This window comes from Pseudorca crassidens, chromosome 9 (assembly GCF_039906515.1).
Source record: "Pseudorca crassidens isolate mPseCra1 chromosome 9, mPseCra1.hap1, whole genome shotgun sequence".
Taxonomy (NCBI): Eukaryota; Metazoa; Chordata; class Mammalia; order Artiodactyla; family Delphinidae; genus Pseudorca; species Pseudorca crassidens.
Genome location: NC_090304.1, coordinates 34,358,754 through 34,376,645, shown reverse-complemented (window position 1 = coordinate 34,376,645; position 17,892 = coordinate 34,358,754). Strand labels below are relative to the sequence as shown.

Genomic DNA, 17,892 nt, shown 5'->3' with positions numbered 1-17,892 from the left:
GCAAAATAAATAAAATTAAATTCACACCCAGATATGTTATGGTCAATCTACAGAACATCAGAGATAATCTTAAAATCTTTCAGAAGAAAAAGGAATGCCATCTACATTCAATAGATTTCTCACTAATAATATTAGATGCGAAAGTATTTTCAAGATTCTTAGTGAAATAAAATGTTCACCTTAGATTTCTAGAAGCATTTTAACTATTATATAAAGTACAGGTGAAATAAAGGCATTTTTAGACCTGAAAAAACTAAGAGTTTACATTCATAGACCCTCATTGGAAGAACTACTGAAAAAAGAAATGAAAGTGTGCAATGCAAGAAACATTGGTTAGTACAGCAATTGGTAGCTCAAAGAAGAATGTAGTACTTTGGTATAAATCTTTAAAATATATGAGATTTGTATGCTGAAAACTACAAGCCCTGTTGAAAAAAAAATTACACCTATGTGAGTGGAGAGAAACGTGTTGATGGATTGGTAGACTCAACTTAATAAAGATGCCAATTATCCCCCAAATTGATAAATAGATTTGTTATTCCAATCAAAATATCAGTAGGATTTTAGTAGATATAGATAAGTAGATGCTAAAATTTATATTGAAGGCAAATGAACTAGAATAGTCAAAACAAATTTGATAAAGAAGAATAAATTTGGAGGAATTACACTATTCAATTTTACGACTTACTATAAAACCATTTAAATCAACGTGGGATTGTTGAAGGGATAGACATATAGGTCAAATGGAACAGAGATTGAAGAAGTAAATCCACACAAATATGGCCATTTTATTTTTGACAGAGGTGCAGAAATAATTCATTGAAGAAACAACAGTCTTTTCAATAGCTGGTGCTGGAACAACTGGACATCCATATGCAAAATAACAAAACTCCATGAGTTAGTTCAAAAGTTAATTCAAAATGGATCATAGATGATAAAACTGTTTTTTTTTTGAGAAAGCAAGGAAGTGATTACAAAATTCAAGATGAGGGTTACTATGTGGGGATCAAGGGGTTTGTAATTGGAATGGAACACATAGAAGTGCTTCTGTGATTCCTAGCAAAGTTCTCTTTCTTGAACTGGGTGGTCTCTTTTCCTTTGTGATTCCAGTTACATGCATACCCATCTTTCTGATATTGTCTCAAAAATCTCAGGTGTTCTTTTCCCTTTTTAGCATTCCTTTTTTCTTTCTATTTTGGTTTTGATATAAGCAGAATATGTTTTCCTTTTAATTCACACATTTGCTGCAATATTTCATATTGTCTTATTTGTTAATTTTTGCCAATTTGGAGAGTGTAAATGATATCTCATTTTGGTCTTATTTTTCATTTCCCTGATTAAGAACATGAATGAGTCTCTTTTGACCATATGTGTTTTCTCTTCAATGAAGTGCTTATTTGTGTTGTTTAATCATCCTTCTACTTGTATGTTTATCTTTTTCTAATTGATTTGTAGAAATACTGTATAACTCTGGTTACTGTGTCTTTGTTTGTTTGCTTTTTGGTTATATGTGTTGCAAATATCTTATCCCAGCACAATTTTTGTTTTTTTATTTCTTAATAGTATCTTTTTTTTTTTTTTTGCGGTACGTGGTCTCACTGCTGTGGCCTCTCCCATTGCGGAACACAGGCCCCGGACGTGCAGGCTCATCGGCCATGGCCTACAAACCTAGCCGCTCCGCGGTATGTGGGATCCTCCTGGACCGGGGCACAAACCCGTGTCCCCTGCATCGGCAGGCGGACTCTCAACCACTGTGCCACCAGGGAAGCCCATTAATAGTATCTTTTTGGACCAGATAATTGTTTGATGTGAGGTGCTGTCCTTTGCGTTGTAAGATGTTTTGCAGCATCCTTGAACTCTACCTGCTATATGCCAGTAGCCCACCTTCTCCCCAGTTGTGACAGCCAAAAATGCCTCCAGATACTGCAAAAGTCCCCTTGTGGGCTAAATCACTTCCATTTGGGAACCACTGCTGTAGATGGACAAAAGTAGATACTTTTAATATAGCAAAATTTTTATCAATCTTTTCTTTTATGGTTTAGTATTTTTAAAGTCTCGTTTAATACACCCTTTCCTACCTTAAAATCAAAAACCTATTCTCATATAATTACATCTAAATATTTTTAGCATTTTAACATTATTGTTGCCTTTCTCTTTTAAATTCTTAATATACATGGAAAAGCTTTTTGTGTTTGATATGAAGGTCAAATTTAATTTCTTACACACACACACACACACACATATATATATACATATATATTACATATATATAATACATATCATGTTACCATTTATTGAGAAGTCCCTCTTCCCCACTCTCCATGATCTGCAATACCATGTATGCCAAATGGCAAGTACAAGGCTATTACTAGGCCTCCATTCTGTTCCAGGATTTGTCTATCCCTACACCAATACTACACTCTCTTAATACAGCTTTATAATAACTCTTCATATCTTCTGGGACAGGTTTTACCAACTTATTCCTCATCTATAGAATATCTTGGCTATCCTTTGTCTTTTGTCTTTCTGTGTAAATTTTAGAAACATCTTGTCAGATTTCACATGGGAAAGTATTTTGGTTTTTTGATTGAAATTACATTCCAGTTGTTTCAATAAGACAACTGACATTTTATTATGCCAGGTCTTTTTATTCATGAACATTTAGTTTGGACTTTAATGACTTCAAATAAATATTTAAACTTCAGCATACAAGTCTTATAAATCTTTGGTCAAATCCATTTCTAGGTACTTTTCATTTTAATTGCTATTGTAAATGGTATCTTTCTAAAAATTATATTTTCTACCTGTGTTTTGTGGGTATATAGGAGTGCAATATATTGATAAATCTATTATTATTTCTAATAATTTTTATCTAACTTCATTGGGGTTTTCTATGCAGATAATCCATTCACATTACTGTTAGTAATTATAGATGTCTCTTCTATTTCCAATTCTTTTGCCTTTTTCTTTTTCATTTTATTGTTCTGGCTAAGATCTCCAATAAAGTCTTGAATGTGATCATACACACCCTTATTTTGTTCTTGATTGTAAAGGGAATGCTTCTCACTTTTCCCTATTAAGAGTGATGTTAACCCCAGGATTTTGGTAGATGCTTTTGGTCAGATTGAGGTAATTATCTTCTTTTCCTACTTTTCAGTCATAAATAGGTTTTAGTAGGTGATTGAAATATATCAAATGCATTTTTCTTCATCAATCAACATGATTTTATATTTTTCTCCTTAAATTTGTTAATATGGTCTCTTACATTGATTGTGTTTCTGATAAAAATAATCTTTTTGTTCCTTAAGTAATCCAATATTATCATGATATATTTTATATAGTATAGAATTTAGTTAGGTAATATTTTATTTAGGATTATTGCATTTATTTTCATGTGTTAGATAACCTCTTCGTTCCCTAGTCATACATTTTCTATTGTAACCCACTCATTTCCCCAAGTGGCCTTCAGAGTATCATGACAACATAAAGAATAGTGAATTAAATAGATAAAAACCATCCTGTAGTGATCCTCTCCTCCACATGCTCTTTAACAGAACTGTCTCTGAGTAAATACACTTCCCTGCAGAGAGTCAGGGTTGTCTTACTTTCTCAATCACCCAAGTAAAGATCTTTTGCCTCATCAAGTACTGTGAACAGAACATAAGGTTCTGACTTGGACTTTAGCTGTAGTCTTACCTCTACATGTTCTGTGATCTAAACTTACTTACCCTCCCTTACCGCCATTTTTTAGATCTAAGACTGATTCTCTGACCCCTTTCTTTTAAACCCTATTTCATGTATTTACTTTACCACTTCCAACAGCTTGGTTCTGAATTGGTGGAGACGCCGAAAAGCTCGAACCAACTCTGAAAAGCTATACAGTCGATGGGAGCAGGACCATGACCTTGAAACTTTTGGTTCTCTCGGACTATTCTATGAGTACTTGGAAACAGGTAATTTTCAACCACTGCCTTGAAACATGGAATAGGCTGAGTAAAATAAGTATTTTTCAGCTCTTAATATTTCTTCCTACCTTGCACATAGTAGGTGTTCAGTAAATCATTGGCTAGTGGATGAAAAGATAGATGGGTGGGTATGGAAAAGATTGGTTCAGTATTTCTATTTCCCACCAAATATGAATGAAATTAATTTCAAAACACCAATCTCAGAGATATTTTTCCTATCAATTTAATGTTAATGCTGTTGAACCAAATAAAGTAAGGATCACTTTTTTTTGTGGAAACAATCAAAATATTTATTGACAGATGAATGGATAAAAAATGTGGTATAAATATACATATAATGGATTTTTATTTTATTCAGCCTTAAAAAAACCAAATCCTGCTCTACATGACAACATGGATGAACCTTGAGGACACTATGCTAAATCAAATAAGCCAGTCAACTGTGTGATTCCACTCCTACTCACATGAAGTACTTAAAATGGCCAAACACATAGAAGCAGAGATAGAATGGAGGTTGCCAGGGGCGGGGGGGAGGGGGAAATGGAAACCCTCCCCCCCCTTCAAATAACACTTAACAAGGGCAGCTTTGTTTTAACCTAAAACAGAAGAAATGAGTGCCAGTTACAAACATTCATACAAATCTCCAATATCAATTCTTGATAAAGATCTTAATTTAATACCTTGTCCAACTAGATTATTTGGCTTAGGTTTTTGTTTTGTTTTGTTTTGTGGCAGAGTCCTAACCACTGGACCACCAGGGAATTCCCCTTGGCTTCGTTTTATAAGGCAGAACACTGTCTCTCCCTCCATGTCCACAGGAGAAAGGGAATGTTGCCAAATCTTTTCTGAGTCTCTTTTTGTTAACTATGAAGACTTGCATTTTGTAAGGCTAATCTCTGGAATTCTGTTAAGTAAGGATCAGTTTTTAATACCTGTCTCAAATTAGTTTAAGTAGCTTTCTCCTTTCATTTGCCTCAGTGACTGCTCATAGAAAGAATATGTTGAAAAACATTTACAAAGCCTGACATACATTTAGTGTATGTCCCTTGTTTCAAGCTGAAAAGAAGAAGGCAAAAAGCAGTTATGCAAGGGAAACCCAGATTGAACGCAAGAAATGCATAAAATATTCTAAGGATTGAAAAGAGAAGAGAACTTGAGATGAAATTTTAGGAGAAATAATAATGGGGACTGCTTGTGGAGTTTATCCAGGGTGTTTCCTCTCAGATGTCCTTCTCTGCTTCTTTGGTGGAATTAAAGAGGACTGTTTTCCCAACTTATTCTCATGGCCCATAAAAGTCATGATAGAATAACGGAGATGACCTGAGTTTGTTACCAATTCTCCACTGTAACACATACATATGATACCTGGATTAAAATAGGTACATCAGGACAAATAGGAAGAAGTCTCCAGTTATAAAATTAGGTAGTCCTTGCTTTATGGAGTGATAAGGCTGTAATTTTTAATTAATTGCTTATGTTTCAAGTGAATTTGTACATAAATGTATCAGAGATTATAACTAAAATTAAAAGATGAAATCAGCGTTTCATAACAAGATTAACTACCATTTATTGAGACACCACTAAGAGGTAATTTATTCTAGATATTTTACATACACTATCTCTAATCTTGAAACATTCTACAGAAATAGTCATTTTATCTTAGAGGGTACTGAAACTTGGATAGATTAAGTAATTTACCATGGGCCACAGAGATTATAGGTAAAGATCTGGGATTTGAACCTGGAAATTCAAGCTGTTTCTACGTAATACTTTGTCTTAACTTTCTATTTCTTGGTTCAGTAGAGAAGTCAGGAAGGAGGCAGTTTGTTCCCTTGGTTTAGTAGATGACAAGACTGATTCTAATGAGAAATCTTATGAGAAGAGCTGAAATCCAGAAACACTCAAGATCTAACTAAAAATAGAGGACTAGTGGAAGGTTCTTTTCTTCCTTTTTCCTTCAATGGAAAGCCATTTTTTGTATCTCTTCTTATTTTTTCTTCACTCATGTGGGAAGCCCAGTTTGCCAGCTGCGTGGATTCTTTCACCCCAAGCACTGATGGAAACAAAAGAAGAAAAGTGGAGAGAGAAGCCAGCTTACACAGGTGTTAAGCCTCAATGAGGAAAGAGAGTAAAACTTATTTAGAAAGATGTGAAGTTAGTACAGAGGATCAGGACCTTAACAAATACCTCATTCCAGGATATGTATATTTCCTTTGCCCACATATATTTCTGATGCTTTATATGATTCATTTCCTGATTTGTTGTCAGATATCTTGTTTGTTCTGCCTTTTCCTCTGTTAACAGCTTCAAATCTTAAATAATGCATTCGTTCATAAGGCTTATAGTTGAGTGTCTTTATATACCCCAAACATACAAATGAGTCGGTCATTATCCCTGATCTTAAAAAGTACATAGATTAGCAAAATAGAAAACTTGATTACCCCACTGATGTGCCAATACCCATGTAAATGCTGGGGTAGCATAGACCTAAACATAGACCATAGTAAAAGACTGTGTTTTATGAATAATAACAATATCTTATCTAACAAGAATAAATGCTTTCTTCAGACAAGCAGGTCTCAAAAGAAACAGCAGGGATGAAGCTGAGCTGTACATGACCAGCTCAACAAATAAGTCACTGTGCTTCCTATAGGGAAGAGGATGTGGACAGCTGGAAAGAGACCTGGAGTGTTTTGCTGATGTAGATCCCTCCAAAATGAGGGAAGTTGCAGGAGTTAGGCAGAGTGTTCCCCGTTTTCCCCTCCACAATAATGAATTTGTGAATTTTTCTCTTATCCCTGCAGTTATCCAGTTTGGATTTGTTACATTATTTGTGGCCTCTTTTCCTTTGGCTCCTCTTCTTGCTCTCTTGAATAATATAATAGAGATTCGAGTGGATGCCTGGAAGCTTACTACTCAGTACAGGAGACCTGTAGCCGCTAAGGCTCATAGCATAGGTGTTTGGCAAGACATTCTTTATGGAATGGCTGTCCTTTCTGTTGCAACTAATGTAAGTAGACCTATTTCAGTGGAATAACTGTACTTTTTTCTTTTCTTGAGGATGGGGAGATGTGAATGATGTTTAACTCAATCTTTATTTACATTGATTTCATCATGGCCCATAAAGGTAAAACATCCCTAAACTTTTATGTGCTAAACAACATAGGCAACTCTATGACATGCAAACTCTTAGATATACAAGGAAAATTGTAAAAACATGTTTATTAAAATACCATGATATAGTTTCATAGCATGTGACAAAGTAGACAGAAAATAAGTAATGGCATAAAGGATTTAATAATACAATTAAAGCTTGATTATACATAAAGTTGTATACTACAAACAGAATACACAACATTTACCTGTCATTTTTATGGAGCACTTATTAAAAATGATAATAAAACTGAATTCCCAAAAGCAGAAATTTTACAATGAATATTCATCTATAATGTATAAAAAATGAAGTTGATAATAAGATAGCCAAAAAAGAAAATTTAACCACTTAACATTCATGCTTCCAAGGAAGGTTATTGTACAAAGATGAAATAAAATTGAAGTTATAAGGAAAGCTTAATTAAAATGAAAGCCTATCAAAATTTTCCTAGCTGATTTTAGGAATCAGCCAGAACCATACTTATGAAAACTATATACCAATAAATGCTTTTATTATTGAAAAAGAAGAAGGAAACCATGAGCTGATCATGTAACTTGTGAAACTAAGAAAAAATGTAAAACTAATCAATAGAAAGTAGTAAGAAAGAATTAATGAAGATATAAACAGAAATAAATTAGAAAACAGACAAAAAGCAATATAATTGCTAAATAAGTCGAGTTGGTTCATTGAAAAGATAAAATAAATAAAACTGAAAATCTCAAACAGAAAAAAGAATTACAGGGTACAAGTGAGAAAATTATAAGAATGGTATGTATGCATTTATTCTAATAATTTTTAAATCTATTTGAAATTGTCACTTTTTAGAAATAAAACTGCCAAAATATATTCAGTAAGTGATAATAAAACATGAAATGGACCAGTAACTATAGAAGCAATATTAAAAGATTTTAAAAATCTACCACTAAAAATGTAGATGGCAGGGCCAAATGCTTTTAAATTGACTTATCTTACCTAAAGGAAACATGACATTTATAGTATTCCAGAGCTTAGGAAAGAATGGGAAAATACCATTCCTGTGGCATCAAATACTGAAATTGATTGCACTGAACTGTGGGAAATTTACCAGTATGGTCTTCTATTTCTTCATTCTCCATTCCCTACACACACACACACACACACACACACACACACACACACACACACACGTCCAGGCCAGTAAATTTGGTTAAGAAATGTAAGAAATAGCAAGCCATGATGGAAGGAGATAGACACAGGCATGGTGTTTTTGGAGACAGATACATTTAGGTTAAATTTTCAATATAGCACTTTCTAGCTATGAAATCTTGGAATACTGATTATACACTGTAAATGAGCTATTTTATGTTCTAGGTCAAAGACTCATATATTAATTTGATTAATAATAGCATTCTAATCATTTTGTATCCATAAGGCATGTGGAACTGAAAGATATACAAATCAGACCTTTGTAAAACTGCATTGTTAGCTCACGATCTCCCTCTTGTTTTGTCCTTTAGGCTTTTATTGTTGCATTTACATCGGACATGATTCCCCGTTTAGTTTACTACTATGCCTACTCAAAAAATGCCATTCAGCCTATGAAAGGGTATGTCAATAACAGCCTGTCAATATTCCTGATAGCCGATTTTCCAAACCACACTGTGCCTTCGGAAAAACGAGACTTCACCACTTGCAGGTTTTCTCTTATTTTCATTTTGTTTTTAAATGTATTTCTTAAGTTCTCCATTTCCTTCATGTCTTACAAAACAAAATTTACTTGGGGCAGTAAAAATCCTGGATAAAGTGCATGAATTCTAGAATTCACACATTGTATGGTTCTGATTTGAAAAAGTAGAATGCCCAAAAGGAAGACAATATTATGGGTAAAGATAATGTCAATTTTGAATTGTTTCTTATTTTCTAAGTTTATTGGAAAAATTTTCTTCAACAAATACCTCCTTGGTCCCAAGTTGCAATATCTATAATCATACAGCATGGTCATATTTTACGTGCATTTAACCTACTTGAATTTAACTATGTGTCCTCAAAAAGAGGCAGAGTAAGGAAGAGAGAAATAATACGATTAGTTCACCAGCCATCACATTTAAAAGGTTTCTTCATGTGGGGAGTGTGAACTTGGATTTGTAAACCTGCTGCTTTCACACTCAGTGTCTCACGTACTGTGAGGATCTTTTTACTCTAGGATTTAAAGTTATATATATTTATTTATGTGTGTGTATGTATGTATGTGTGTGTGTATATATATATATATGGTACGTCAAGTCTTTTAAACTTAAACCTTAAACCAAGTGCTTCATCTGGGATTCCAACAACAACAACAAAAAAACCCAGCAAAATGTTGCAAAACAGGTAGACAAAAGCATTGTTATATTCTATATTTATATAGAGAGGAATCATAACATGGGCAACTGTCAGATTTCTTGATGTCATCACTTCCTACCTGAACTAAATCTTTGAACATTAATATCTAGACACTTGCAGAAAAAAATGAACTCACAAATTGAACACCAAGAAAACCCCAGAAGGCTAATAAGGAAAACAAAAATAATGCAGTGTCATATAAGCTGAGAAAATAGAGTTTCAAGAAAATAGGAATGGTCAACAATGTCAAGTTCTGTTCTTCACAGGTCAAATAAGATCTGGATGAAAATGTTCCTTCAGTTTAATGATAGGAGACAGTTGGTGTCAGTGGAGTGATGATAGAACTAAGTGTGTTAAGGAGTAGGAAGAGAGGGAATGGAATGGAAAGAGCAAATTTTGCTATAACTCTCTAGAGAAATTTGTCTCTGAAGAACAGGAGAGCAGTTTCACTTGTGTCTCTTGCTACATATATACTATACAAAAGTAACATATGGCTCTTCTTTTTATCTGTATAGGAAAGATAAATGTTTCATAATAGCAATTATTTTCCTTTGACTTGACTTTTGTTGTCAACTGAAAGGGTCTCTTACAAGAAATAATATGAATTTATACTAGGTCTCTTTGTTTGAAGTTATAGCTTATATTTTGCATTTACTTCCATTTTTTTCAGGTACAGAGATTACAGAAATCCTCCTGATCACGAGGAGAAATATTTTCATAGTATGCAGTACTGGCACGTCCTTGCTGCTAAGATGACCTTCATCATAATTATGGAGGTGAGCCTTTATTAACCTTCATGCCAGTTAGTGTCTTTTCTCCCTTTAGGCATATATTTCTAAGCATATTTGTTCCGCAGAAAATTAGCATTATCTCAATAGACTATTTTGAAGGAAGTATTTGTTCTCATAAAAAGTAAGTTAGGAATATTTTAAGTACAGTGGATTGCCTATTACTCACTTACTCTTGTTGAAGATACCAAGGTAACAGAAAAGAAAAAATGAGACCTCTGTCTTTGAGGTCAGTCAGAGGGCAGAGGACCCACTTATTTTACTGAATACCTATTATTAATAAATAGTGGTTGCAGAGGCTATAATAATAACTTTGTAAGTTCGGCTTTATTATTCACCCTTGACAAATGAATCCAACAGTCAGCAAAATTAGTTAGTTGGTTTAAAGATAATCGGCTAATATTAGAGCTGGGTTTCAATGCCAGATGTCTCACTGCCAAGCCTCTGCTCTGTCCACTATATTATGTTTCCTACCTTGTGGAAAATCTAGGGTAATTATGGATATAAGACATGCAATACAAAAGAACCAATACAGAGGGGGTATTTGACTAAGTTACAAATTGAGTGCTACAAATCATAAGACATGAAGGCCGATAAGGGAGAGATAAATAAATGTTAGGCATTTTTTCACTCGACAGTAAAGGCCAATAATAGACTAGATAAGTCTAATGCAAGAAAACACAAATTCCTATCAGTTTTTGTTTAATTTGTTTTATTTTTATCAAGGTTATACATGTAAGTAATTTAAATCCTCACCCCTCTCAGTTCCTTATGAATTTATCACTTTCATTCCCACATTTTCCATCAACGGTTTAGATCATCTTTCAGCCTGGTAAATTACAAAAGGAATTCTTTGGAATTTTTGTTTCTGTTTATTTTTTTTGATCATCCCAGGCTCCGACTCACCATCAATTCTGGAACTTCTCTTCAACTTCTCTTATACTGAATACTATATTTTCTTCCATCAATTTTTGTCCCATTCTTGAATTACTAGCTTATTTTGATAAAGCACATCTTTCATTAATTTTCTGAGGAAAATAATGGACAATTTTTGAGAACTTGAATATTAAAATTTCTTCTTTTTCCACATAGATAATTAAATGGTATAGAATTTGATTAAAAGTCATTTTCCCTGAAAATTTTTGAACCAACTTTTTTTAGGTATTCCTGAAATTTTCCAAGACATTGCTCTATTTTCTGTCAGCTTCTAGTGTTGCTATGAAGTACAATACCATTCTAATTTCCCATTCTTTATGATTTTTTTATGTATCAGTAAGCTTTGAGGATTCTCTCACTAGTCCTTTTATGAAACTTCACAAGACAGTCATGTGATGTTGGACTATTAATATTAATTGTTCTGGACACTCACTAAGCCCCTTTGACCTGCAAATATAATTACCCTTTAAGTTGAGAAAATTTGCTTGTACTATTTTTTTTTTTTTTTTGCGGTACGCAGGCCTCTCACTGTTGTGGCCTCTCCCGTTGCAGAGCACAGGCTCCGGATGCGCAGGCTCAGCGGCCATGGCTCACAGGCCCAGCCACTCTGTGGCATGTGGGATCTTCCCGGACCGGGGCACAAACCCGTGTCCCCTGCATCGGCAGGTGGACTCTCAACCACTGTGCCACCAGGGAAGCCCTGCTTGTACTATTTCTTTGATAATTTCCTTCTTTTCTCTGTTCTGTCTTTCTGGGACTTCTGTTATTCAGGTGTTACAACTGTTTTGAAATTCTGTTATATTTATCATTTATTTTCTCTCCTATAAATAGTCAGATTCATATCTTTGTTTTTTTATTCTACTCTTCTCTTGCTCTCATCATTATCTAGGTATCCTCTTAGTTCCCATTTGTGTGCTTCAGTCTTACCCTTTCATATTAGAGACTTTCTTACGTATTTGGTTGTTCTTGGCAATCTGCTCATATTTAAGAGCGAAGCAAGGAAAGCCGATTATAAGCTTTGTGTGCATACAGGAAGAACGTCACTTGGGTGGGCTTCACTGTAGGGTGATAAAGGGGCCTTTTCATTTGAGACCTACAAAATTTTGATATCTATAATTCTAACTTCTCTGATTAGTTATTTTTCCCAGAGAGAAATCCTCCAACCTCCTGTTTGTTGAGCTATTTCATGACTGTGTTGAGAGCCAAGAAAGGCAGGAGGGGCTAGAGATCTCATGGTTCAGAATGCTGAATTGCATTGAGTTGCCCTGTTTCCAGTATGGTGCCACACCTCCATCTTTCGCCATCTCTGCTGCCTGTGAGTTCACAGCTCTGTGTCTTAATTTCTGCAGAAAATATAATTTCTGCAGAAAATAAGGTACTCAGTTGCTGCCAGGGTGGGATTGGAGAGAAGTAGTTCCTGAACATGGTTGAGAGAGAGGCTCTGAAAATTCATCTGCCCCTTATACAAATTTTTAAATAAGCCTCTTATTTTTAACTCCACCCACACTACACCTTCAAAGTCCTTAGTTGAACTTTTCTGAACTTTTCTGATGATTTGAAACAAAATTGGCTTTTGTCTTGATTTCTACCATCACTGTATCACCAACTGCAAATTTAAGTGCTAGCTTTCTTCACTGTCTCGAGTCTGTTATCACTGTTTCCTCCCTTTTTTGTGTGTCTTTGTGAACAATACAATTTTTAAATTTCTTTACAAATATTTTATTAGGTTTTCAGGAGGAAGCATAGATGAAGAGTATATTCAATAACCACGTTCAACTGGAATCTCTGTAATCATGTATTTTAGTATATATTTGTTTGCTTAATGTTGGTCTTTGTAGGAAAGTTCCAGGACAGGGACTATATCTCTTTGTTTTTCCTTCTAGCTACTGTATCGAGCACAGTTTGTTGAACGAATGAAACAATTTGTATGAACATTTGACAACTCTAGCAGTGTGTCTGATTTTCTTTTGTTTCCTCTAGCATGTTGTGTTTCTAATGAAATTTTTGTTGGCGTGGATGATCCCTGATGTTCCAAAAGATGTTGCGGAAAGAATCAAGCGAGAAAAGTTAATGACTGTCAAGATTCTCCATGACTTTGAGCTTAACAAACTGAAAGAGAACTTGAGAATGAATTCTAGTGATTTTGCCAAGCATCTCATTATTCAGGAAAACAAAGTACAGCTGGCTAAATCAGCAACCTAATCAACATAACAAGTAAGCGGCTGGTTGCCTGCCTGACTTCACAGTTTTCCCTGGGTTTGGGGCCAGAAGCCAGAAGCCATGTGTCAATTTTACCCTTTCTTCTTTTTTGCTTAACTCAAAGTTTTTGTACACTCATATAGAGGCCAACTTAGTGGAGGCTGGAAGAATACCACTTGTCTGCTTCATTGGCTGGGCCCACCCCAGATATTGTTTTCTGGGGTTCTATAAATGATTGTTAAATGGATGTGTGAAATCAGAATATTGGAAGATCATGGGATGTTGCAGTTTAGGATTAAACACTGGACGTGAGCTGTCCCATCACCTTCCAGTGCAGCTGCACATTTTCATGGTCTTCATTCTATTGGGTTGTGTTATATCTCTGTCCCATGAAGAAAAGTATTGGGACAAAAAGAAAAGAAGTGAAGAGGTCTACTGAGCCATAAATATATCCTGCCATTTTAGACTATGCAGATGAAAAACCAATATCAGATGACATAAGAAAACTTACATATTAAAAATATTGGGTAAATCTCATGGCAGGGGTTTGTTCCCAAAATCATCCTGAATAAGGTAAACTTCCATCAGAATTCCAGATAGTCCTTCCAGGTAAATACAAAATTGATTTTTCAAGAGACTGAACATTTGGGTTTAAGCAAAAGACTAACAACTAATTTCTTTAAATATAACATTTCAGAAACCGTTTTAAGACTGGATTGTGGATTGTCTTATCTGGGAAACAGCATTAAGAAGGTATTAGATTGTTTCAGGTTTTTAAGTAAATGAAAGATACAGAGAAGTGAGTGTGTCTTCTTAGTAGTTAATGAATGCAAGATAGTATATATCAGTTAATTTATTGACTTCAATCTAAAAAATCATTGAATTATTTTTAAAAATAATTTTTCTTCCACAACTCCTATTTTGCATCATGAAGCCTGTTTGAGCATTAACTATTTGTATAAGTTAGGTACAAGTTGTTTATGAAATTCTATCTCGTTTAAAGCAGTCTCAAATCTTGTAATGAGTTTACGATTTTTTCTATTGGTGCACTGCTGTACAATGCTCAGTGCCTTGCTCCTATTCCTATGCCTTTGCCCCACAAGATGTGGTTGTACTGTTGATTTAATGTGATATAACATCTCAGGTGTGAGCTTCTTTTAGAGAAATTGTTAGTTTAACATCAATCACAGAGTTTAACACCAAATGTGGATCACCCAAGTAAGAATGAGGTGATGGATTTGATAGCTAAGTAAAAAAAATATATTCGTTGAATTATTTCTCTCATACTTAAGCCTATGGCACATGTACCCCAATTCTTGTCCTTCTTTCCCTTAAAAAGTACTTAATATATATTTTAAACACTATAGAGAGATGTAGTTTAATTTTATAACATTTGAATCTCTAGTTTCAAATTACACTTCATTTTCAAAAGAATAGTGTTTTTTAATTGCACACAAAAGAAGAAACTTTATTACAAGATTTTTTAAAAAGTAGTGTTTCATTATTTGATCCTAATAAGATTTTATAGAATTGCCAGTATTAAGTGTATGGCAGGTAGTATTAACTAATGATCAATATTAAGTATTTAGAACTGAGGATTATGAATTTATAAAACCATGAGACAGTTACCCCAGTATTGGCAGTAATTTATCATCCACTGGGTAGATTTTATGAACACTTTTGCATAATTTGAAATGATCTCATTATTGAAGAATGATTTTACCTGTGGAGGAGTTTATTTTCTTTGAGAGAACCAGTTAGTGTTACTATGAAATTAGCCACAGATGCAGTATTTTTGCTTGTCAAAGCAAACTCTGTTACTATGATGTTGTACAGCTCATACTGCTTCCTTCCTGGGAGCTAATAAAAATAAGGAAGAGCATGGAAAACGGTTTCTCAGATATAAGGTTTACTTTTTATGGCTTAACAGTGTTTATAGAGCTAGACTGTAAGATAAATAAAGACAAATTTAATTCACATGGTTATCTGTACACTGCAATCTTAAAACGAAACAACTCAAGTGTTGGGTTTCTAGGATGTACGGAGAAACTAGCAAGGAAAGATATAGTTTTTAAGATAAGTCAATAGTTCCTACGATGGGTAGATATTTTCCTTTTAAAATGTTGACAAATGCTTTATATTCACATTTCAGTTTTCTACCAAGAAGTTTCTCACATTTTAAAAGGAAATACAAGTATCTCTCACTTTCCTAAAAGCTTGAGGAACCAAATCCGAAAGCCAAATCACTTCAGATAGATTTGTCTTGTCTAGTTAAACCCATTAGTTGTCGTAAGAGGGCTGAGTTGAGCACCTGACTACCAGATGTAAGTTGATATTTATTAGCATGGCAGATGTTTTTATAATTCAATCAAATCCATAGTTATTTTTTTCAGAAATGTTCCAGAAATCATTTGAGACTTTCTTTGAAATAATATGAAGTACAAAATCCAAAGAAAAAAAAAACCTCTTTTCAAATGTCATCTCAAATTTTCACCTTCATCAGTTTTTCTTTGCACAAAAGAAGCAGAATCCACTTCAAAAGGAACCCATCAAGAAGAGGGGGGTGTCTTAATTAAATGGAATGCTATCTTATTTTTGCTGCCTCTCGTGACTCCTCTTGACTCTAACAGTCTTCTTTTAACTAAGCCATCAAGCAAATTATCAAGGAAAAGGAAAAGGAAAAGGAAAGAAGAAGATAAAGAAGAGGAGGGACAGAGGAAGGAGATAAGAGTTCCCTCCTTATGAACCTGTGTGTGCTCCTATGGGGAGAGAGGTGTTGTGAGGTGCATTGTGCAGCTGTGGATGCTAAGAAGAATGTCTCTTTCCTAAAACATCTAATGAGGGTGAGAGAAAAGCCAAAGAAATTTCAAGTTGAACACTATTATATGTCAAAAGTAAAACTTTGATTTCCAAGTGACTTTGTAGTGTCAGCTGCCATGTGTAGCCCTGGGTCTCTGTTGATTACAACAGTTGAGGCTGAGGAATTTGTGCTGCTGATTCAAAAGGTGAATATATTGTTGTGAAAGAACAATATATTCTCTTTTGTTTTTAATCAGTACCAGTTATTATGTTATCAAAGAATGTTATTAAGGAAAATAGCATTGCAAGAAGTACCATTGGCCAGGCTTGGATGTCTGCTCACATGAATCCCTATTACTGTTATGTTATTTTTTTTTCTAGACAGTATTTTACTCCACTACTTTATGTGTAATAATTCAAGTATGTCAGTTATTCCAGGATTATGTAAAAATTCAGGAGAATATTAAAACGTGGTTCAATGTGTGTTAAATACATTCTTCCCTCTCCTAAAACTGTTCGACTAGGTGTGTCTTTCCTATGAAAGATTATGTGCCATGGTGTTAACCAAGAAAACAAGTGCTTTCTTTTCTTCTCTTTCTTTCTTTCTTCCATTTTTTTTTGCAAGGAGGGTGGTATGCAGGTACACAAGAAAAGTATCTCTTAAGTTACATATACATAAATTTTATAAATCTCAAGAGATTCAAATATGCACAATGAATAAAGTAATACTTAATTTTAAACTACATTTTGACATGAGCTCAGCTTATTCTTACAGTAAAATATTGATATGCTTTTTCTGAATTTGAGTGCTCTAAGAGGTTTTGAGGTCATTTTTTGTTGTCTAGAAATATTAAAATGCATTACGTATAACATGTTTAATTCACAAAATTACATGTTTGTCACATTTAGAGATGCACATTCCTTGAAGAAGGAGTCTAGATGGTCCAGAAAAAATGGAGAAGGTGGTAATTTTTTGTTGTTTTGCCTTTTTATCTTTTCTACTTTGAAAGGTGATTAAAATGAACAAAAAGGCCCAAGGAGAAAAATAGTGTGTTGAGATATTTTCCAAATTTTTTTCTAGGTCCGCCTTTCCCCAAAAGAAATCCACAACCAGCTTCTTTGGAATTGTCTGGGCCGCTTGTGAGATATGCATATCCCTTGGTTCTATCCCATATCCCTAGGAACAGAGTCTCTTGGAGAGGAGCTTTTAAAAATCTTCAGGGTTACTTTGGGGGGTGGGATATAAGACTGATGAGAATTTCATAAAAATGCCAAATTCCCTAGCCAGAAGTATTTTTTGGAATAACTCTCAAACATTTATTTATCATTCCAACCTATCAGAGAAATATGTAGACTCAGGATTTCCAAATTTGTCAAACTGTTCTAATCCTGCAGTGTGTAGAAGTAATTGAAATCTTACACCCTCAGAACCCTAAGCCTGTGTAGTTAAGAAAATAATTACATAAAATAACTATAGAAAATACTTTTTAAAAGAGGGGAGATAAGATTAAATATATTTTATTTAAAATATATTTACCAATATATTTTTATTTTAAATATATTTTACCAATATATTCAGGAAAATAAAACTGCATACTGGTGAGAAATTAAATGCATCACATTGTAAGTTTTAAAAATGCAAATAGATTCTCAGGCAGGGTGTAATCAGGACAGCAAAAGTACTGTGAAT

General features: G+C 34.1%; 1 protein-coding gene across 15 annotated transcripts in view; it reads left to right on the top strand.

Annotated features, from left to right (window-relative positions):
* ANO5 (anoctamin 5) overlaps positions 1 to 16,947 on the top strand; it is a 98,488-nt gene extending 81,541 nt beyond the window's left edge. For 14 of the 15 annotated variants that reach the window (XM_067749611.1, XM_067749617.1, XM_067749610.1 and 11 more), the window contains 5 exons: positions 3,823 to 3,953; positions 6,770 to 6,975; positions 8,616 to 8,794; positions 10,151 to 10,256; positions 13,185 to 16,947. In XM_067749611.1, the coding sequence (XP_067605712.1) occupies positions 3,823 to 3,953; positions 6,770 to 6,975; positions 8,616 to 8,794; positions 10,151 to 10,256; positions 13,185 to 13,406 (844 nt within the window). In that variant the 3' untranslated portion in view covers positions 13,407 to 16,947. The remainder of the gene's footprint in view (positions 1 to 3,822; positions 3,954 to 6,769; positions 6,976 to 8,615; positions 8,795 to 10,150; positions 10,257 to 13,184) is intronic. The other variant, XM_067749602.1, reaches the window with a different exon arrangement.
* The last annotated feature ends 945 nt before the right edge of the window (positions 16,948 to 17,892 follow it).